Below are 22,036 nucleotides of genomic sequence, written 5' to 3' on the forward strand. Positions count from 1 at the left end.
GCCGACATCGCGTCTGACCATCATCTTCTAATCGGCGAAATCCGCCTACGCATGGCGTGGATCCAGCGACGGGAGGAGAGACTCGGGCGGCGGTTCAACACACGCCGACTTGAAGATCCAGCGGTAAAAAGATCTTTTATCGAAGAACTTGAGACTCGAACTGCGGACGTTCCAGAAGGTGGCAGCGTAGAAGAACAATGGACGGCCATCAAGAATGCCTTTATAGAAACAAGCGAGAACAACTTGGGTGAGCTGCGCACCCAGAGGAAAGAGTGGATCACAGATGAAACCTGGCGGAAGATTGAGGAGCGCAGAGAAGCAAAAGCCACGATAGAGCGGGCGAGAACCAGAGGAGCCAAGAACGAAGCCCGTCAACGGTACTCGGCTCTAGAGAAGGAAGTCAAGCGCTCTTGCAGACGGGACAAGCGAGCGTGGGTGAACTCCCTGGCCGACGAAGGGGAGAAAGCCGCAAACACTGGCGATATACGCCTCCTCTACGATATCTCATGACGCCTGAGTGGAGCAAGGATGAACCCGAGGATGCCAGTGAAGGACACGACTGGACAATTGCTTACCGACCCCACTGACCAGCTGAAACGCTGCACAGTGGGGATTTTGGTAGCAAAAAGGCTTGAAATTGTCTGCCGCTCAAACCACACATTGTAAGATATGACTTCCTTTGGGAAAAATGTCAAGAATGCAACGCAGCTCCTCAAAATGCTAAGAAATTCGCAAAACTTCAACAAAGTTTGCTATACTTATACCACACAGACAGACATAACACTCGCAAGTTGTTCATCGCTCACGCATTTAATGGTCAATTTTAATGTTTTTAAGTTGGTAGTACCGCTACCTGTGGCGCGCATAGTCAATTCTTTTGCGTTTTACATTTACACACTACCGCCATCTATTCAGCGTACTTCCCATCACAGTATACTCAACAGATGGCGGTAGTGTTTTAGCGACGATGTTTTATATTGAAAAATATTCAATGAGTTATGTCTGTTTGTCTGTGCTCATGCGTTTCGCGATGATTTTCCGCGAAGTTCCACGAACGAATTTTTTTGCATTTGTACGTAATTTCCACGACTATTCCAAGACCATGAGGCTTCAAAAAAGTTCCCTGAAATTATATACAGGTTCCCGATCAATAACGAGCTTCCCTGAAATAAAATATTGATCCCCTAACTTCTTCGAAGCTTCTCAAACTCAAATAAATTTGCCACTTCTACGCAGTTTTCAGAACTTTTCAAGTTTCTTGTTTCTAGAATTATTTCTCTAGATCTATGAAGTTCCCGAAATTAATAATAAGTTTCCTCAATTTCTACGATGTTCCCTGAACTTCTTAGAAGTCCTTGAAGTTTTACGAAGTTCCCAGACGTTAAAGAAAAATCCCTGGGCTCATTACAAATTTGTAGACGTCCTATTATGCCATCGATTAAATATCGATTTCATTTGATTTATCAAAATTACTTCTTCTATTTAGTTTAGAACGTAGTCATCATAAAGGACTATTGTAATCCACTTTCAGAGCATCTTTTTTTTTTTTTTTTAGTATTGAGTTTAAGTTCGGAAAACTTTTATATTTTATTACAAAATCTGACTTATTTGACCCCATGCTCTGCTATAAATGTTGTCAATAGTTTTTAAAAGGCACAAGCTGACTACTAGAAGACAAATTGGCTATTTCTGATAAAAGGTACTGACTATTTCAATCAGTGAAGTATCATAATGGAACAGAACTACAGAAAATACGGGATTTTGGGGCAAAATTGGCTCCACACATGCACTTATCACCACGTGCGCCAATCGAAAATATGCAGAATAACATTCTTGACATTTTTCCCAAATGTGTGGTTTGAGCGGCAGACAATTTCAAGCCTTTTTGTTGCCAAAATCCCCACTGTGCGCTGGTTTGAGCACTTCGAACAACTTCTTCAAGTTTCGACGGCCAACCAGCCATCAATATCTCGGCATGATCCGCCTAGGGTGCGGCGCATCACTCGCGTCAATTCCGAGGCCCCATCACTGCAGGAGATTGAAGCAGCTATCCGAAGCATGAAATCCAACAAGGCTCCAGGGGTCGATCGCATACCAGCAGAGATGCTCAAAGCTGACCCCATGCTATCCGCACAAATGTTGCATCAACTATTCTGTAATATCTGGGACACCATGACTTTTCCAGCCGACTGGATGCAGGGCATCTTAGTGAAGGTCCCAAAGAAGGAGGATCTGACTGTGTGCGACAATTGGCGAGGCATCATGCTACTGTGTATTGTTCTCAAAGTTCTGTGCAAAGTTATCCTGAATCGGATACAGGAGAAGATCGACGTGACTCTCCGACGGCAGCAGGCAGGATTCCGTGCCAGAAGATCTTGTGTGGACCATATTGTCACGCTCCGCATCATCCTGGAGCAGGTCAATGAATTCCAAGAGTCCCTTTATTTGGTATTCATTGACTACGAAAAAGCTTTCGACCGTCTTAATCACGAGAATCTGTGGGACGCCCTGAGACGCAAGGGAGTCCCGGATATTTAAAATCGTCAACCTCATCGAAGCGCAGTATGAGGCTTTCACGTGCAGAGTTCTGCATAACGGAGCCTTGTCCGACCCTATCCGGGTAGTCGCTGGTGTGAGACAAGGATGTATACTATCACCGCTACTGTTTCTCATCGTAATCGACGAGATCATGGCACCTACACTAATTGACCGTGTACCGAACCGTGGGCTGCTTTGGCAGCCTATCACCATGGAGCATCTCAACGACTTCGAGTTGGCTGATTATGTTGCTCTACTAGCACAACGGCGCTCTGATATGCAGAGTAAGCTCAATGACCTAGCCGAACGCTCCTCTGCGGCGGGTCTGACCATCAACGTCAACAAGACCAAATCGTTGGATATCAACACGGGCAACCCTTCCAACTTTACGGTAGCGGGGCAAGCAGTGGAGAAGGTCGAAAGTTTCCAATATCTTGGCAGCCAAATAGCGTCGGACGGCGGGACCAAGAGCGACATAGGTGCACGAATCAAGAAGGCTAGGGCTGCCTTTGCGAGTTTACGAAACGTATGGAGATCCAACCAGATAAGTCAACGCACCAAAATCCGAATTTTCAACTCGAACGTGAAATCTGTGTTGTTATACGCCAGCGAGACGTGGTGTGTATCAGCGGAGAACACTCAAAAGCTGCAGGTCTTCATCAACCGATGCCTGCGGTATATAATTCGTGCCTGGTGGCCTCACAACTGGATCTCGAATGCCGAGCTCTATCGTCGATGTCATCAGAAGCCGATAGCAACAGAAATTCTAGAGCAAAAATGGAGGTGGGTCGGCCACACACTTCGATGGGGCGGAAACGAAATCTGCAAGCAAGCGCTGGATTGGAATCCGGCAGGACATCACAGCAGAGGCAGACCCAGGGGCTCATGGGGGTGGAGCCTCAATTAGAAATTAAGCAAGTCGATAGGAATCTGACCTGGGCCCAGGTCAAGACAAAAGTGAGCAGCCGCCCAGGATGGAAGTCTTTCACGTTGGCCCTTTGCACCGCTGGTGCACCCTTAAGTAAGTAAGTTTATGCTCTCGGCGGTTTATCACACACGATTTTTAAATTCAAATGGATATATTTTTGGCCAGGGCCTAATATATTTTTGGTATTGTTTCAAATATATTATTTGGTTAATTCAAAGAAAAATATTTTTGAATCAACAAACCGGTTTTATAGTCAATAATCTGTTTGTTGATTCTAAAAACCATTTTGATGATTTAAAAATATGTTTTGTTGAAATAGTGATACAATATGTTTGAATCAATAACAAAATACATTAGGCCCTGAAACAAAAATCCATTTTTCTGCGTGTATGTTGTGGGAGAGCTTGGGATTGAACCCATGATTTTCTGCTCACTAAGCAAAACCGACCCCTTTAGGGTTATCGAGCATCTCAAAACCACAACACTCCACGGCAAAATATGATTAACTTTTTGCTTGGTATGTAATGAACAACAGAGATACACGATAATTCATATAGTTTCAGTGGCTGATGGTTAAATTTAAATATACCAACGGTACTGCCTATGGCGACAACGACGGCGATTACGGCAGCGACTACGACGGCGAATACGACGACGACAACGGCGAACCTACAGCCTACCACCCGTCTAAGATACAACACACTTGCCGGGCACCACCACCTGAGACTCATGTCTGCCATCCGTCACTGTCTGCAAAAACATCTAATAGCAAATACCCCTACATTGCCCTGGTCATCTGGGAGTAGGTTCGCGCCTAGTGCTTTCTCCAGGAACCGTTCACGGCCATATGTTACCGCTCGTCCTGTCTTGGGCGTATCCAGCGAGGCATCCTTCAGATTGCTCACAATCTCCGACACTGGCGAGAGACCAGCAGACGAGCACTTTTGCAAGCGGAAAACTTCCTGATTCACGGCAATGTCGGCCTTCGAATCACCACCAAAACTCGCGACGGACCCATTATCAGCACTTTCCCCGGCTAATTTGCCAACCGGACGGTGTTCAAACTCATCTCCCGCTTAACTTTTCCATACTTCCCCAGCATCAACGCTAAATCACGATCTCAGAGTTCAGGTGGTAAATCGTAAACTCGAACGAAATGAAAGGTGCTTCCCGCAGACGACATACAAACCTTCACTGCCTTTTCATCTTCATAATTGGAAATTATTTCGTAACTTGTGTTTCTAAGGATGGCATAAACTCCTCTGGCTTATACTTAACGAAGACGGCTTCCTCCTCCGAGATCCGATATGCTGCTTCTATCTGCTGCATCTAATTGAGTTGACGTCTGCAGTGAAGTTTCTTGAATTCATTCGGACTACAATTTGGTGGATAAAAATAGTACACATTTTGGCCACAAAGATGGCACAGCAATACAAACAGAGGTTTGCTATCTTCGGCAAAGTTGTTGAACTTAACATATTATAAAAAAAATCGAAGATATAAAAGCTACACACTTCGAAAAAAGTCATAAAAATTTAGGTGCTCTGAGAGTGACATATACGAGCGTCAATGTTGACATAAGTTTGAGTCATAACAGACGCGAAATAAAGCTTAATCAAACGTACTTTTCGTCGAGCAACGAACTTTTCAGTCTCGGGGCACTTAATATTACATGACATGTTTGTTTACGTCTCATCTTTTATGTCAAAGATGGATTCCGTCACGTGTAAAATTAGTTATTTTTTTTTGTAATTACTTTATTTGTACAGGCTCAATCGAATAAACTTTACAGAGCCGAGTTATCCTTTGCGTTATACATTATTACTGTCTTATATTTAAAGTTAAAGGAACTGGACCGAGTACTCGCGGTTTTCTCGAGGTTAGTGGAGATTTACAATTTTTTGGATGGGAAAAGGGAAGAAGGAGGTTTGAAATGTGGTTTACGATACAACTATTTAATTAATCCTAAAGCATGAAATTATTTTTATTCATCTTGATAACAAACATTGAAAAAAAAACCCACACGTACAAAATACAAACTAAACACAAGGTTAATCAAACTTACAATCTAAGGTTAATATCCTTAAAGTAAACATATATGAGTTTCAAATTAGTTATTTCTAAGTGTGTATACATTTTCAAACAACTGATGTATGAGAAGTATTATTAAATAATAACATTAATCTGGAAAAGATTGGTTTGATCAGTATCGATCGAAGAAAAATGATAAAAGTATTCTTTTGAACGATTTTTGAAAATGTTATACTAAAAACGTGAATTTCAGTCAAATTTTATAAAACTTTGTATATCCCAGTTATTTGAAGATGAATAGCTTTTACGTCTTCAGCAACTTTTCATAAAATTTTACGTTCTACAACTTTACCCGAGGCAGCAAACCTCTATCTTGTGAAATAAAATAAAATTGTATCGCTGCGCCATCTTTGCGGCCAAAACTTTAACCAAATTGTAGTCCTAATTAATCCGAGAAGCTTACCTGCAGACTTCAATGCAATTGGATGCAATAAAAGAGCGTTATTATTTTTTTCCTGCTATATTTAATTTCTGGTCCAATGCGCAATGGAGGCAAAATAGCAATTAGTGTAAGCAGGCAGCGTAAAAAGTGCACAATAACTTGTATCGAGTATACAAACCTTCGATGGCGTGACCGACAGAGGCACAACCTGCTGCCTCGAAATCAGTGTGTGAACTTGAAGTGTAACCGTGCAGGGTATGGTTCTCAGGGTCGTTTCACAATAATTATTGAAAAATTGAATCAGCTGATCCTCAGAAACTATCGGTTTCAGCTTTATTTTTTTAGAAACGGAAGTTCAGTTTTTATTTTGCTTCATTCCAAAGGTGACCTAACTGTGTAATACTGACAATGTGTCTTCCATTTCTTCTGTGATGATGGTCCATTTTATTCTAAAATTTGGGATTAAATGAATCATTTTCAGCATTATAAGTTCTTCAATGTAAACTTTTAACTTAGCACACGCAGAATCACTAATAGTGACTTGCGAACATAATCCGTTTTTACTGCAGCAAAAAAAACTAAAAGTGATTCATTTTGCTTCAGAAGCTTCCCGTTGCCATTGTATTCAACTTTTATTTTAACTTTATGTTTGCACCAGAAAGTTTCACTCTCTCTCTATCTAATGATTTTTCTTATTTCGCTTAGGTTGAAATCATAATCGTGACAGTAATAGCAGAAGCAAAAACAACTGAATGCACTCTAGAGTAAGTGATACCTACTCTTCACCATGAAATCCGAGCCCCTGGCGGGAGAGTGCGGGGAAAGAGTTTGCCTTTCTGCTTATTAGGTAGGTCGTTTGTAAATCTAATGCCAGAGCAGTGAATGCATGTGTGGGAGGGAGCATTACTTATCTACTTACCTTGAATGAAGTTTTCAGACCGATTCGTTGAGTTGTCAGGTCGGAACATTTCCAGGTAATAACTTGAACGTGGATAATAGGATTTGTTTGATCCGCGTAAATGAATGTAATGGTTTGAACTTTTATTGTAGAATTGGTTTAAACCGTGTAAAAGAAAAAAAAATGAAAAAAAGTGTTATTTAAAAAAAATCAAATTAATGGAAATACAATCTAATTTTTCTTTTTCGTAATCGTACGAAACATCACTATATGATGGCAATTAGCAGCTCGTCAAAATATTATTAATTATTCAACCTCTGTCACCCCCGCGCTTCCTGCACTAGATTATAACAATAACGTTCTGGGCTTTCTACACGAAATCTATGCGCCCACTCCAATGTAACTATTATTAAGGCACCTGGTAATATTCTATTATGCTGGTGAAAAGTTCCTCTTACAAGCTACGTTTGCTCAATGAAACCGCAATGGAAATAAATTATGGAGTCGTACTTTACTGGTTCAAGACTTCAATGCTGGAAGGCATTAAAACTAAGGGAATCAACACAGTACCCAACAGTTGGAACGATTCCAATAAGCGACAAACAGTTTTGTAAGTGATACACATTCACACATCTGGACTTTCTTGTAAATACTTGACAAATGGTGAGAAGGGGGTCACGCGGATGGGGATACCTTAAGAGTAGAACGTTAGTACACTGGTCTGGTTGCCACGGACGAACAGGAACGGTGGAAGCCCTTGGCTCAGAGTTTCCAGCCAGGCCATGTACAGCGCTGCCGACACGACACCCTTCCGAGGCATCGGAAGAGTCATTACGACAAGATCTGATTTCTTCGAATGCTCCAAAAGGTATTCTCGTAGATTCAAATGGCGATTCGTTTTATCCTGTACAGCAAGCAGCTCCGCTTCGGATATGACACCTACGTAAAAAAAAATCGTTCAATTTCAGCACCCTGGATCAAATGGACACGCATGGTTGTTCGATCGCTACTTACCATCATCGCCGGTGAAATCTCGAATCAGTTCTTTGAAGAAGCCCATCATGGCCGGCGACGATTTCTTGTTGACGTCCGGCAGCAGTGTCAAATCCGAGTAGTCGATCCGGAACTTGGCCAACAAACTGGCCATGTTCCGTTGCTCAAATTCCAGTTCAGTTTTCCGATTGGCCAAGGCAAACACCCGCAATTTGCAGGAGCTCCAGTTCCGTCTGATGCTGATGATGTACGGCAAGAGCAGAGTAAGGCCACCATCATCGTACAGCCAGTAGACATCGATTACACCGTGCTTCTTCTTGCTGGTGAATTGCGTCAGCTCGTCCAGGACGTCCTTGGGCAGTTCGGCACCACCCGGGCCGCGATAGAGCAGAGCCGGGTCGTTGTTGGTGCGCTTCAGCGACCGGTTTCCTGATTCCTGTAACGGTTGGATGGTATGTTTCGATGAAAAGCACGATGTAATGAGATTTTAATTTAATTAGAATCATTATGACGAGTATTGCTTAAACAAAGCTGAAATAAAGTTTTTTTTTCTAACCCTCTTTTAAAATGCAATGGCATTGTATTGTATACATATTTTTTTTTTAGAAATTATGAAATCATTAGATGTTATGGTCATATTTTGTAAAGTATGGGTTTGACTCATGCAAGCTGTCAATTTTGTTTTCAGAGAGTCATAATTTGATGATCCTTGAATATGGAATCTTCACGAAGAGCGAATATTCAGTGATCATAAAATTGCTGATTGTGACTCTCTAAATGCGAAATCGACAGGTTTTATGTGCCAAGCACAAAGATTATAACCTCTTCTTGTAACTTACTAGTATAAAACATCATTATCACTTCCGGATCGTTCTACAAACATGCGAAAAATATCTTTAGGAAGTCTATCAGAAAAATTCTTCGAGATTCAGAAAAATTTGTTGATTTCTGAAAAATTCTTCAAAAATCAAGGAAAACTGCAAACCCTAAAATTATTCTGCCATCGATTCCTAAAAAAAACTCTGTGTGTTTCCTCCAGTATAGTGCGCAATTAAAATATAGTTCTGAAAACTAAAATAAAGCAAACTTCAGTAATATTCTGCGAACATCAAGAAAGGTCAAATCACTTTTGGAAAAATTTTGCACACTCCAAGAAAATTAAGAAAAAAAATCAGAGATGAAAGAACATGAAAGTTCAGGAAAATTCTGGTAGCTTCAGGAAAGTTCAGTGAACTTCAGGGAACTTCAGGAATATTCCGAAAACTTCTTTCAACTAGCAATAATCGACCTCGGTTGTACCTCATTGGTTACGATATCGCCACAGCGCAAAGTAATTCCGAAAAATCCTGATTTTTTTTTTATAAATTGCTTGATAGTTTTGAAAAATTCAGAAAGGTTCTACTTACTCATATAAAATTCTGAAAATTTCAGAAAAATTCTGCAAATTTCAGGAAAAAACTTGGGCTTCAGGGATACCTGGGAACTACAAACAAGTATGCGAACTTCAAAAAAATCTGTAAACTTTATTAAACTTCAGAAAATTGTACTACATTAAAGAAAATCTATGAGCTTCACTGAAATTTGAGAACGAATGCGAAGTCAGCGAATTTCTGTGAAATTCTGCGAACTTCAAAAGTATTCTGCCAATCTCAGAGAAGTCGGAGAGCGTCAGGAAAATTCTGCGAACTACAGAAAATTTGAACGAATTTCTGGAAAGTTTTGAAGTGTACAGAAAAATTTCAAGAACTCCAAGAAAATTCTGCGTATTGCAGGAAAGTTCAGCAAAAGTTTTGAATGTTCTGCAAACTGCACGAAAGTTCTGCAAATTTCAGGAAAAATCTAGGAACTCCAAGGGAATATAGGAACTGCAAGCAAAACTATGAACATCATGCAAGTCTATGAACTTCAGGAAAATTTACTTAATTCAAAGAATTCTGCGAATTTCTGAAAAATTCTGTGAATTTCAAAAATATTCCACCATCTCCAGTAAGTGCGTTGAGCTTTATAAACATTCTGGTAACTTCAGTAAAGTTTGCTTATACTAGGAAAGTTATGCAAACTTACGGAAATCTCAGCAAGTTACAGGAAAGTCTGCGGACTTTAAAAAATCTAATATAAAGGGCGTCCTACATCAAATTGCATCACGGAAAAAAACGCTGAAGAAAATTACCTAGTTGACCGATCCTTTTCAAACTTTCAGACAATAAAATGTAACCTATAAGTAAGCTTTTTCATATTTATTTCATTCAACTTCAATACCATAACCGTACGCTCGCACCTTACGCTTAAGTACACTCATTAGGTTATGTACAACATCTGACTGCAGCTTCTTCTGTACGGAAACCCACTTTTTCTTCATGTCTTCCTCAGATTTGACCTCCTTGGGATGCTTCCGTAGTGCCAGCTTCAAAATAGCCCAGTATCTCTCGATGGGCCTTAGTTCCGGTGCGTTGGGGGGTCATGTCCTTGGGTACGAAAGTTGGCTTCGTACCACTCCAGGACAACATTTGAATAGTGGCACGAAGCTAGATCCGGCCAGAAGATCGTAGGGCCCTCGTGTTGCTTCAACAGAGGAAGCAGACGCTTCTGTAGACGCTCCTTGAGGTAGATCTCTCCGTTTACAGTCCCGGTAGTCACGAACGGCACACTCTGTTTGTCACATGAGCAGATCGCTTGCAAAATCATGTATTTCTTGGCAAACTTTGAAAGTTTTTGCTTCCTTACTTCCTCCGGAGCATCAAACTTGTGCTGGGCGGTGAAGAACAGCAGCCCCGCCCAGGAAGCTGCCGACAGTCTGCCATGACGAGACAATGAGACTTCGTCAGCATCTGGGTGCCGTATTTTGCCGTTCGTAACGATTTGGAGCCTTCTGCACTTTGTACGTATGCAGTACCTCCTGGTCCTTGGATATCTGAACGAAAGACTTGGACAGATTCAGCTTTTTTGCCACATCCCAGACCGAAGCATTGGGATTCCGCTTAAACGCTTTCACGACACACTTGTGATCCTGATCACTAATAGAACATCCAATATGACCGCATTTCTCCATCCGTTCGATGCTCAGAGTTTCGTAATAACGTTTAATCACACGACTGACCGTTGACTGCACGATTCCGAGTTGTTTTCCGATATCCCGATGAGAGAGTTGAGGATTTTTCAGCTGCTGGCGCAAAATGAATTCGCGACGTTGCTTTTCGAGTGACGCTATTTATTCCAACTTTCAAAAAACTGACAGCGATAAAAATACAGTGTAAACAATACACTCTAAACTACTTCTACTCAAAACTTTCAAGAGAAAATACCCAATGGGTAATTTTCTACAGGGTTTTTCCCGTGATGCAATTTGATGGTAGGACACCCTTTAATATCTAATTATTGTGTGGCTAGAATCGGCTGGAGGAAAATTTGTGCGAAATGATAGTCATTCATGTCAGTTTGTCGATGGTTATCATGGAGAATGATGATTCATGACCCGTCTGCCTTATGCAGAATGTATTCATTTTGAATATGTTGGACAAATTCCGAATAGATTTCTGCCATTTCTGAATCAAGTGAATGCAATGGTGATTCAATTTTAATTTTTAATGTATAAATCCGCACCATGGACATTAATCACGCAGGGATTTTGTTAGTCTGTTCCAGATAAGTTCGAGTTATGAAGAAATGCTATACTAATATAAACATGAAGTTTTAGTGCGATAATTTATTAGCGAGATAAAGTTATGAAGAGGAGTATGGCAGTGTGAAAATTGAACAGAAGTTGCAAATGAGCGAACGGCCGTTAATGCGACAAAACTAACCAAATGCGCACTCTTTTACCTAACTCATATTTTGATGGATGAGGGGACATGAGGTATTTACTCAAATCCACAGGCAAAGGAGTGCGCATGTGACTTGCTCATATGCTGTCTGCAGCTGTGAAATAGTTCTAGTGACGTTTATCCAAGCGTTTATCACTATCAGGAAACTCCCCATGGGAGCTTCCCTTTTTTTAGTGATCGTTTATTAGGTTACCATTGAAAGAAATTCCCATAAGAAATCAGAATAGTCGTCCGTGTGAAATAGGAAACAATTTCCACTTCAACAGGAAGTCAATAGGACTTCTGGGGGAAGTCAAAAGATATTTACGGGGAAGTCAAAAGATATTTACGGGGAATGTTGTAAGAAACATGTAGAACGTTGGAAAAAAATTCGGACGAGGTTGGAAGAAATTACCGGGAAACTTTCGTGCAAGTCCGGACGAAGTTCTATTTCTTTTGAATAACTATCAAATGAAAAACTAGGTCAAACAGTATAAATGATCATCGAATCAAGGTATTTCCCGATTCCCAGGAATTCCCCGGAAGAACCTTCAGTTTTTTTGCCGATTCCCGGGTAGCCGAACATCCTGCGTTGTAAGTAAGATTGCAGAAGTTGACCAACTACCAAGCAAGTTATTAAAAAAAACATCCATAAAACTCTGACTATAATGATTCTTCATCTTTGGCTTACATCCCTACTGGGACTTTACACCGGCTCTCAACTTAATGTTCTTTGAGCACTTCCACAATTGTTAATTAGTAGCTTTCTAATCTGTACAATCGAACCCAGCCACCTCCAGCATGGTCTTTCTTTATAGAACCACCTTTACCGACTGAGCTAAGGGAGTACATTCAACCCTTCATATTGTCTAGTAAATCACGTAAAGAAATCCAACACTCATGTTCGCTCCTCCCATGTTGATCTGCAGAAAATCAATCATTCCGATTATAATTTGGGCGAACAATTTCCTCACACCACAAACGGTCAGGATTTTTGTCAAACTCATCCAAGTCTTATCCGTATGACAAGTCTGACCGTGTGTCGCTCGTATTATACTTCTAATGTGCGAAACTTACTCAACTTATAGTATTGCATCCCTAATAAAATTGTTATGGTTGTTTTGCTTAGCGGAATATCATCAGTTTGTGGAATAGTTCTATCATTTTACCATTAGTTTATGGTAGTTGTTTTTTTTTTGTTCTGTTAGGGATGACAAACACCGGTAAAACACAATTCTCTTAGCTGAGATGGTACTCACGTTCAAAAGCTTGGCGTTGATATCCAGCGGATCGGGCATTCCGGACACGGTCTGCAAACGTGGCGTACCGGTGGTCAAATCGCTGGTGCTGCTGGCTGTTTGGAGGAATGACAAAATGATAGCGGACGTGAGCAGGTTTATTTGAGTAAGGTAAGGTACATTTTACATAAATAAATGTGGGTTTCCTGTAAGCATGGAATCAGTAAAATTTTGTTGAACATTTCTCGTTCAGCAATTCAAATTGATTGGGTAAATTTGGTTCAAACATGCATTTCCAACATTTATTTTATTGGTTGCCATAGTGAAGCACCGATGACAAATTCATGCCTACTCACCTTTGAGATTCTTTTCATTCTTCTCGCGCACATTGTTCTGCTCGGGTCCTGTGTGAGTGTGTGTGTGTGTGTGGGTGTGTGTGCCGCCAGAGGGTCCGTTCCGGGTTGAGTTTTGGTGGCGTGTGAATTTACGATATGTGTGATATGCGTGTTTTTCGGGGGGAATGGTTCGGGTTGTTTGGGTCATTTTGTTTGCATTCGAGCGGGTTATTGTTGTGTTGTTTCCGAGGAAAAATTTAATTAATTCGTGCCAAGGGAAGAATGTGCGAGTTTGGTTTGAAATTTTCATGCAACGCAACACACATTCGGTTTCGGTTGTGGTGGTTCGGGGAAGACATGAAATTTATGCATACAGAAGAGAAAAGAAGGAGAAAAAAGGATTAAGAGTGAGTTTATTTTCCGATTCCTGTGAGCGGTGGGCACCAGAGTAAGGATCAGTGAACGGTCGCAGTGTGTTGAACTGATAGCTGCATTGTGACGTTTTCAAATTAACGAAAATACGTAAATAGAATAAGGATAGCTATGACAATTAAAAGATAAGACAGCTACAATTCGAACCGTTTCACAGTGGAGCCGTTCTGAAAAAAGACGGTCAAAACCTTTTCTCACATTTTGTTAACGTTTTAGAGGTTAGGTGTCCTTTAAGCAAACCCCACACGTATCAATATATTGACGCGAAGTGGAATTATTGACATTAATATTGATGATGTGAATACAAAAATATTGTCAATACCGATGTATTGACGTCAATATTGAATGTATTGACAATACGATTATTGTCAATAAAAGCAATCGTGTACGGTCCACATTAAGAACTTGCTTTAAATGAAATTCCGCATCATTTGAAAAAGTCACCAGAATTTTTATTCAGCTAGGATTACTAAACCAAATTCTAACTATCGGAATTTTTAAGATAACGGGTTCAGTAACAGTTGTAGAATTATTAATTTTTAAGATATTTTCAGACGACTTCAAATTGCTTAATCTTAACCCTAATGAGATACAATTGGTTTTCTCCTAGGGCGACATTAACCAATTCGATCCCAGGATATGTTTATTACTAATCAATGTTCAGAGATAATCAGATGATTTCTTCTGCAAAATTGTTCTGCAATACGTCTACTATGCAGAAAAAATATTAAATTTTCATGATTTCAAGATTAATTTAGGGATCTTGGTCTTCATCGAGATCTCTAAATTCTAATAGAATTATGATTTCGCATTTTCTTCAAATAATGAGCCTAAATCCTGGATTAAAATCTTGAAGTTCTACAAATTCAATAAAGCATCGTACGATGACTTGATGACATTGACGATGACAATTTTTGAACTTTTAAAGCTTAATGAAATTCAATGTAGACACTATGTATCTAGATCTACAAACTATTCTTCAGTAATTATCTTGAAGTTCTACAGAATCAACAATGTCTTGTATGATGTGCCGAATGAATCTTGAAACTAGCCCTCTCCAATTGTTGGAGAATAATTTTTGATCAATTTAATATGTTGATCGAATATCTGAAGGACTGAACGTCTTTCAATAATTCATGGTAAACCTAATATGACAAACAAATATCTGAAGAACATTGTTTGATTTTTTTATTTTTATTTTTCTTTATTAAAGAGACTTTCAGAATTTTTTAAAAGTTATAGGACATCAGAATGATTCCTAATCCACCTTATATTTAATGCTTTAAAGGTCTCCAAAATAATCCATCTTATGGACTTTTTTTTACAAACGTTACATGATGATAAAATATCTGATGGTTTTAAGGTTAGCAAAATGACTCCTGGTCATCCTGATACATGATGAGAGAATATCTATATGCTAGTCTATAGGGCTTCGTTTGAATTTTTGATCACTTGTAATTTTTTAACGGAACATCGTAGAAGATTTTGTTGAGCTTACAGAACTTCAATATCTGCACTTCTGGACGCTTGGAAGAACATAAGATATATCGTTAATACAAATGTGCTAAATTGTGTGAAGTTCTACGGCAGGAGTGCTCGTGCCCATTTTTTTCAATATCTCAATATTATTTCATATTTTAAAATGAATTTTGCGCGACTCCCCATAATTTTGGCCATACATTCGATATGCAAAAATAAATTCAAGCTGAATGAGGTGGATCAGAGAGATCCAAGCAGTACGTTGAATTATCATGTATGACTTCATTAAACCTGTAGAATTTCAAGAGCTGAACTCCCAGCATTTGGAGAATCGTTGTTGAGCCTGTAGAACCTCAAAAACAAAACTCTTTGATTATTAGAACTGTAATTACAAATATATGTCCTACGTGTTATTATGGGGCTCCGCGGATCTATATGGGACCTCACATTCAGTCTGGATATCATTCAATACTTAATATGCTCTATATAGCTTCAATATCTGAACACCAAACACTTTGGACAACCTAATATATATTGGATCTTCCAGTGGATGGTCCTATGGCCATTCGGGTCCATGTTTATGTAACGACCACAAATTCTTTTTTACATCACAGCTCCACGTGTTTTTGAAAGAACCACGGAGCTCTAAGATCAGTTTCCTGTATTGACCACTTTTACGAATGTTCCGGATCTTTCGATATTCGGTCCCATGGTCATTTGGGTCTATGTTTATGCTACTATCACAAATTCTTTCTTATATCACAGTTCCAAGCGTTTTAGAAGAAACTACGGAACTCTAGGACTAGTTTCGTGGATTAACCATTTTTGCGGATGTTCCAGATCTTCCAGAGGACGGTCCTATAGCCATCTGGGTCCATATTTATGTCACGACCTCAAATTCTTATATCACAGTTCCTAATGTTTTCAGAAAAAAAAAACACGGAGCTCTAGGATTAGTTTCGCGAATTGACAACTTGAACGGATGTTGCGGAATTTCCGGAAGACCATTCCGTTATCTCCATATATAGAAGCCTCGTGTAACATTTGAAAAGGGCCTATCATTTTTTTGTAAACAAAAATTACTAGGGCCTATACGAGCGAATCGAAGTACTATGTAGCTATGTCTGTACATATCTACAGTCTACATATCAACATTTGTGCTATATTTTAAGCTGCTTGCAAAACCCGTAGACACACCTTAAAAAACGTTTACGACTTTTTTAAAAAAAGGAGAAGACCCTATTTTCTATTTATATACAATCTAAATAATATATAGACCCTAGGAGGTCTAGTGGTAACACAAGTGTTGACATTGAAAACTTGCCGTTACACGTTTTTCGAAGGCACGAAGTGTTATCGAAGTGTTAAAATGATTCTCAGCCGAAATTAGAACTGAACCGGTTGAAACAAGTTTTTTTTAGTTATTTAGTATTTTATTCAATTTCGATCAATTCAATACGTTCTAGAAAGTTTTAGATAACATTGAAATAAGGAAATTTTCTGAAGTCACTAACAAATTTAAAAAAAAACTAGTCCAATTTTCTGATCATTTTTTTCAAACCTGTGAATGTTTGTATACCAAATCTTAACGTCAATAAATTGGTAAATAGTTTAAAGCATATAAAAAATTTAAATCAGGACCCTTGGGTACATCTTACTTTATGCTACTTAATATATTGCCAATTAGTCAATATTTTACATTTTTCTCAAATAATACGCAGGTAACTGTGATTATACATAAAGGTGTAGCACCACATCGTCATATAAGCCAGATTTCTCAGTTAACTGACGTATTATATGAGATTAATGTAAAATATTTAGTAAACGGGCATGTACAAAGTAGCAAAAAAAAAGATGTACCCGACGAGGCCCGGTTTCAATATGTTGTATGCTTAAGCTTTAAACTATGAAAACATTTGGACCTTAAGAGCTGGTTCACAAACATTCACATAAAAAAAAAACTGTTCAGAATATTGGTCTATTTTTACTTTGAATTTACTGTATATGACATCGGTGTTATAAAAAATAGTTGGTGTTTTCAGAAAAAATGACTTATTATGATGCTTATTAAAAATTTCTTTAACATATTGGATTGATGAAATATGAATAAAACACTAAATAACTCAAAAATCTAGTTTTAAGGTAGTCCTGAGAGGAAACTAATTATATTTTTTGTATATTTAAGATGTTGAAATGTTGTGCCGGGAGCTATGTTTCTTAGAATATTAGTTCTACAGCTTTATCCGCTATCTCAAAAATTCAAAAAGTTAAAATTCTGGTGAATGTTGTAAACTATGCGGAGTAACTTCTTAGAAGACAACTAACCTGTAAATCTTTAAAAAATGTGAAAAAGGGATTTGACCGTCTTTTTCCATAACGATCCCACTGTGCGCATCACTGAAGTGTGCCAACATGCCTTACTCTAAGATTACGAATGTAAGCTTCGACTGTTGTATACATTGCATATAGCGATAGGTGGATTTTCCCACTCCTATCATACACATGCTCAATATATACATGGGCCCATGCCGAAAGTCCCAACACACCTACCTTGTGAGATGTTGTGGCTCAACGAATCGCAGCTTCCATGCAGGGAGCTAATCTTGTTCTGTCCAGCCAAATCGTTGAAGCTGTCGTTGTGCAACATCGTACGTGGCGCTTCAGCAATGTGCTTCACCGTGGTGTCCTCCCCAAGCACCTGCGAGTAATCGAGCCCCTTGGCAACCCTCAGAATTGCTACCGATAAGTACATATCCAGTGCCTTGTGCACTACGTTGAAGTACTGCTCCAGTTCCACCGAATCGCACTTGCTCCAGTCGTTCTTGTAGCCCAGCAGTAGCAGATTGGGTCGTAGCTTGCCGATACCGCTGGCCTGCATTGCCGCTCGGGCTCCCGTTTCGAAGTCATTATCGTCGACGTAGGTGAAGAAACCCTTGACCTTGTGCCGCCGGAACCAGTCGGTAGCTTTACGCTGCAAGTAGTGCCGGTACTTCTGGGAAGTTTGCGTTTTGTTCACCTGTCCGCAAACCATCAGCGAAAGGTTTTTTGTAAGCAGGTAGGCAAAGTGAACCAGGAGTGGTCTGGTACTGGGGTGGCCAGACATGACTAGGATCTGAGGTCGGTAGTTTTTGACGTGATCTTCCACATTGTTCAGCTGTTGGACGGACATAAGTGCATTCTTGTAGGTTTGCGCTTGAGTTGTTGAGCCCCAGTTAACATCCGGCTTGCGGTAGGATACGAATAGGTACAGAGTGAGCACAACTGCAAATGTGATCAAAGCTGTTGGCCACGAAATCAAGAACATAACAGCAATGCAGAGTATGGCACCGACCAAGCTAAGCCACATGTTGTAGTACTGAAATTGAGGGAGATTGATAAGCACTTGGCTTGTAAGAAAGAAGCGTGGATCACTTACCTTGAAGGTTGGTCGCCACCCAACGGGTTTGGCCAAACTGGCGTGGAATGTACTGAAGTTTACCAAACAGTATGCAGCAAGGAAAAAGTTTGAAATCAATGGAGCAATCAGATTCAGTTCTCCAATGAGAATCACAGCCACGGAGATGATGAACGTCAAAATGTATCCTCGAACCGGTTCGTTGTTCTTTCCGAAGCCCTTGCCGAACCAACCGATCTTGGGATATAGTTTATCCTTACACAAGGCTTGGAAGACTTTCGGTGCAGATACCAAACTGGCAAGTGCCGAAGACAACGTGGCTGCAAAACAACCAGCATAGATGATCGGTCCAAAGCCTGCCACCAGTTCCATGACTTGGAATGAATTGTGCAAACCATACTCGCACTGTTCGGGAGCACAATCAGCAAATGCCCACGATCCGTTAGCTATGTCGGTGAGATTTCCAGTTGCATCACGCGTTACGGTTGCTCCTGCCATGATGGCCATTGCGATGTACGATATAGTCGTCAAGATAATGGCCAAGATCGTACCCTTGGGAATGGCTTTCGATGGATCCTTCAAATCACCACTGATGTTGGCACCTGCTAAAATACCGGTCGCAGCTGGGAAAAAGATGGCAAACACCGAGAAGAAATCATGCTCAATACCCTTCACCGGTCGGTAGTCTGGCTGGAGATTTTCTAGTAAAAGCGTTCCTGAAAATACAAGGAAATTAATTAGATTCGAAGCATAATCGCTCATCGAAACACCTACCATTGTACCCAACAAAACCTCTCGCGACGTCCATATCGGATTTTGGTCCAATTAGCGTGCCAATTATGAAATCAGCAATGGCAATCAACAGAATGATCAACAGTACAACCTGAGCCTTCGCTTCCCACTCCATGCCAATGACGACGATTCCCAGTAGAAGCACAATCGTTATAAGACCAATGATTCGAACGTCCTGAATACCGCCGTCTACTATTTGAAAGCCAATGGAGGTCAACATGTCGGTCATCGATTCACAGAATCCGACCACATACATGGCACAAGCCACCGCATTGGCCAGCGAAAAAATCAATCCTATCGAGCCGCCAAATTCCGGTCCTAGCGAGCGTGATATCATGTAGTACGTTCCGCCGCCTTTTATCACTCCGTTGGTACTGATGGCCGACATCGAGAGAGCTGTAATCGTTGTCACCACGGTTGTAATTCCGATCAGCAAAATGCCCTGGATGACACCCGCCTGTCCGACGACCCAACTCAGCCGCAGGAACAGCATCACGCCCCAGATGTTCAGCAAGCATCGCATCAGGACACCTTTGATCCAGCCAAATTTAACCATACCTTCCATCTCACCCAGCTCCACCTGAACCGTCCCACGGCGCATGGTTTCCTGTTCGGGAGAATGAGATTCTGATTAGGAGAAGGGACTTAAATGTCTATCAACGAAATGTCTACTTTAATGTATATATATCTGTATTTTTTTTTCTATCTGCGTCATGTCGTGTGTCATCGGTGGTGAAGCAGGGAAAGTACAGATAACCCATTTCAACGGATGGATTTCAATCAATGGAATGTGAAAATCCATTTCCGTTTTGGTTGGCTGCTAGATGCCGGCAAAGTTTATCCCAGCAATCAACATGTCCTTCACGTATGCTGATTTTCAAGAATTTGATGCGTAGGGGTGGATGGATTTCTTGTCTAAGTTCAAGCAAGCGCCTGACAGTAGTTTTTGGCAAACAATCAAACTGTTTGCAAATTTCAGTTCACACACCACTGCGTCCTAGCAAGAAGTACGGTCGACTTGTTACGCGCTCCGTTAATTTGGAAGTTTTCTCGCTATTATCTGACGTAAATAATCAGTTTTTCTCGCTTAGTGATTCCTGGCATAATTCCCGATAAATTTATCAAAAAGTGAGTTTTTTTCTGAGAAGAAAGTGTGTTTTCGGCATCATCGAAAATTGTTTTTGCGATTGGCAATTCGCCAATCATTTTGCGCACCATCGGTGCGTGGTCACGCATACCTGTGCACACGGATCATCGTCATCGAGTGTCAGCATCTGCCTCCACATTCAAACCGCTCATCCATCATCGTGTGTGCAGCTGAGTGCCGAGCTTCATACAAGCACACATCAACGAAGACCGCCCGCACACGCGGATCGAAGATCATCAAAGCTGCGCGTCGCTCCGCTGCTGCTGTGTAAACGCTCGGTGATAGTAGTATAGGATTATCAGATAAGTTTTTGTTCTTGTTTCTTTCTTTCTCCCATCTATTGAATTTTAAGTTTGTGTTTCTGTGTTAGTATTTTTTTTTTCTTCGTGTATTGTGTCCGAGTAATTTTGATTATCGTTGCAGTGGTAGAACGTTTTTCGCTCCCACTAGTACGGCAAAATGGACATTTTGTCGGAAGACGAAATGGACGTTTTGTCAGAAGATGACACCACTTTGCCACGCGATAGCAAGAAGGGTCGAAAACGTCTGTCATCCCAGAAACCAGATGATGCCACCCCTGCTTCGTCATCTCAGTCTGGTAATGGACAGGGACAGATAAGCCCCCGATCGCGAGCCTACCCAGAAGACTCGACTGGCCCATGGGTTGTTGACTTTCAGCCCAAAAAGAAACCTTTGAATGTAATGCAAATTACTAATGATCTGACGAAGCGGTTCTCGGCCGTGACCGAAATCTCGAAGGTGAGGTACAATAAACTTCGCGTTGTCGTCTCTAACCTGAAACAAGCTAACGAGATTGCTGCCTCCCAGCTCTTTACACTCGAGTATAGAGTGTACATCCCAGCTCGTAATGTGGAGATCGAAGGTGTGGTCACCGAAGCGAGTTTGACCCCCGAGATCTTGGCGAAGCAAGCGGTTGGCCGTTTCAAGAACCCCTTGCTTCCCACGGTTGAGATACTGGAAGTCCAGAAGCTGAACTCAGTATCTTTTAGCGAGGGTAAAAAGAGCTTTACCCCCACAGACTCGTTTCGGGTGATCTTTTCTGGTTCAGCCCTTCCTCACTACATCGAGTTGGGAAAACTTCGGCTACCTGTGCGTTTGTTTGTTCCTCGGGTCATGACCTGCCAAAACTGCAAACAGTTGGGACATACGGCCTCTCACTGTGGCAGCAAGGCACGCTGTTCCAAATGCGGGGAGAAGCACGAGGATGGCGCCTGCACAGTCACTGCACCAAAATGCGTGTACTATAAGGGAACTCCTCATGGTCTCTCGTCGTGCCCGGCGTACAAACAACGCGGGGAGAAACTAGAACGCTCTCTTAAGGAGCGTTCCATGCAGTCTTTTGCAGCAATGCTAAAGACAGCCACACCATCAACCAACGACAAAAATCCCTTTGCTGTTTTGTCTGATGACGAGTCTGACTCTGACTTGGCTGAGGAGGGAGTTTCTTTCAGTTTTCCGGAAGGTTCTGCACGGAAACGAAAACGCATCCGTTCGCGGAAAGTTGCAGATAAGGAACCCCAAATCAGCTTGCCCAAATCAAGGAGTGATGGAAAAAAGGAAGTTTCAAC

General features: G+C 40.9%; 1 protein-coding gene and 1 pseudogene across 2 annotated transcripts in view; both read right to left on the reverse strand.

The window, feature by feature from the left end:
- Nucleotides 1–7,152: 7,152 nt before the first annotated feature.
- Nucleotides 7,153–22,036, reverse strand: part of Ncc69 (sodium chloride cotransporter 69) — a 165,368-nt gene continuing 150,484 nt past the window's right edge. The window contains exons 6-12 of one of the 2 annotated variants that reach the window (XM_065221505.1): nt 19,283–19,907; nt 18,530–19,224; nt 17,665–18,469; nt 13,225–13,272; nt 12,890–12,984; nt 7,852–8,266; nt 7,154–7,776 (exon numbers count right to left, since the gene is read on the reverse strand). In XM_065221505.1, coding sequence (XP_065077577.1) covers nt 7,532–7,776; nt 7,852–8,266; nt 12,890–12,984; nt 13,225–13,272; nt 17,665–18,469; nt 18,530–19,224; nt 19,283–19,907 — 2,928 coding nt within the window. In that variant the 3' untranslated portion in view covers nt 7,154–7,531. Of the gene's footprint in view, nt 7,777–7,851; nt 8,267–12,889; nt 12,985–13,224; nt 13,273–17,664; nt 18,470–18,529; nt 19,225–19,282; nt 19,908–22,036 lie in introns of both variants that reach the window. The other variant, XM_065221506.1, reaches the window with a different exon arrangement.
- On the reverse strand, nt 9,015–9,163 carry LOC135700858 (U4 spliceosomal RNA; annotated as a pseudogene).

This window comes from Ochlerotatus camptorhynchus, unplaced genomic scaffold (assembly GCF_037179485.1).
Source record: "Ochlerotatus camptorhynchus isolate MF236.1 unplaced genomic scaffold, CSIRO-AGI_Acam_v1.1 ptg000143l, whole genome shotgun sequence".
Taxonomy (NCBI): Eukaryota; Metazoa; Arthropoda; class Insecta; order Diptera; family Culicidae; genus Ochlerotatus; species Ochlerotatus camptorhynchus.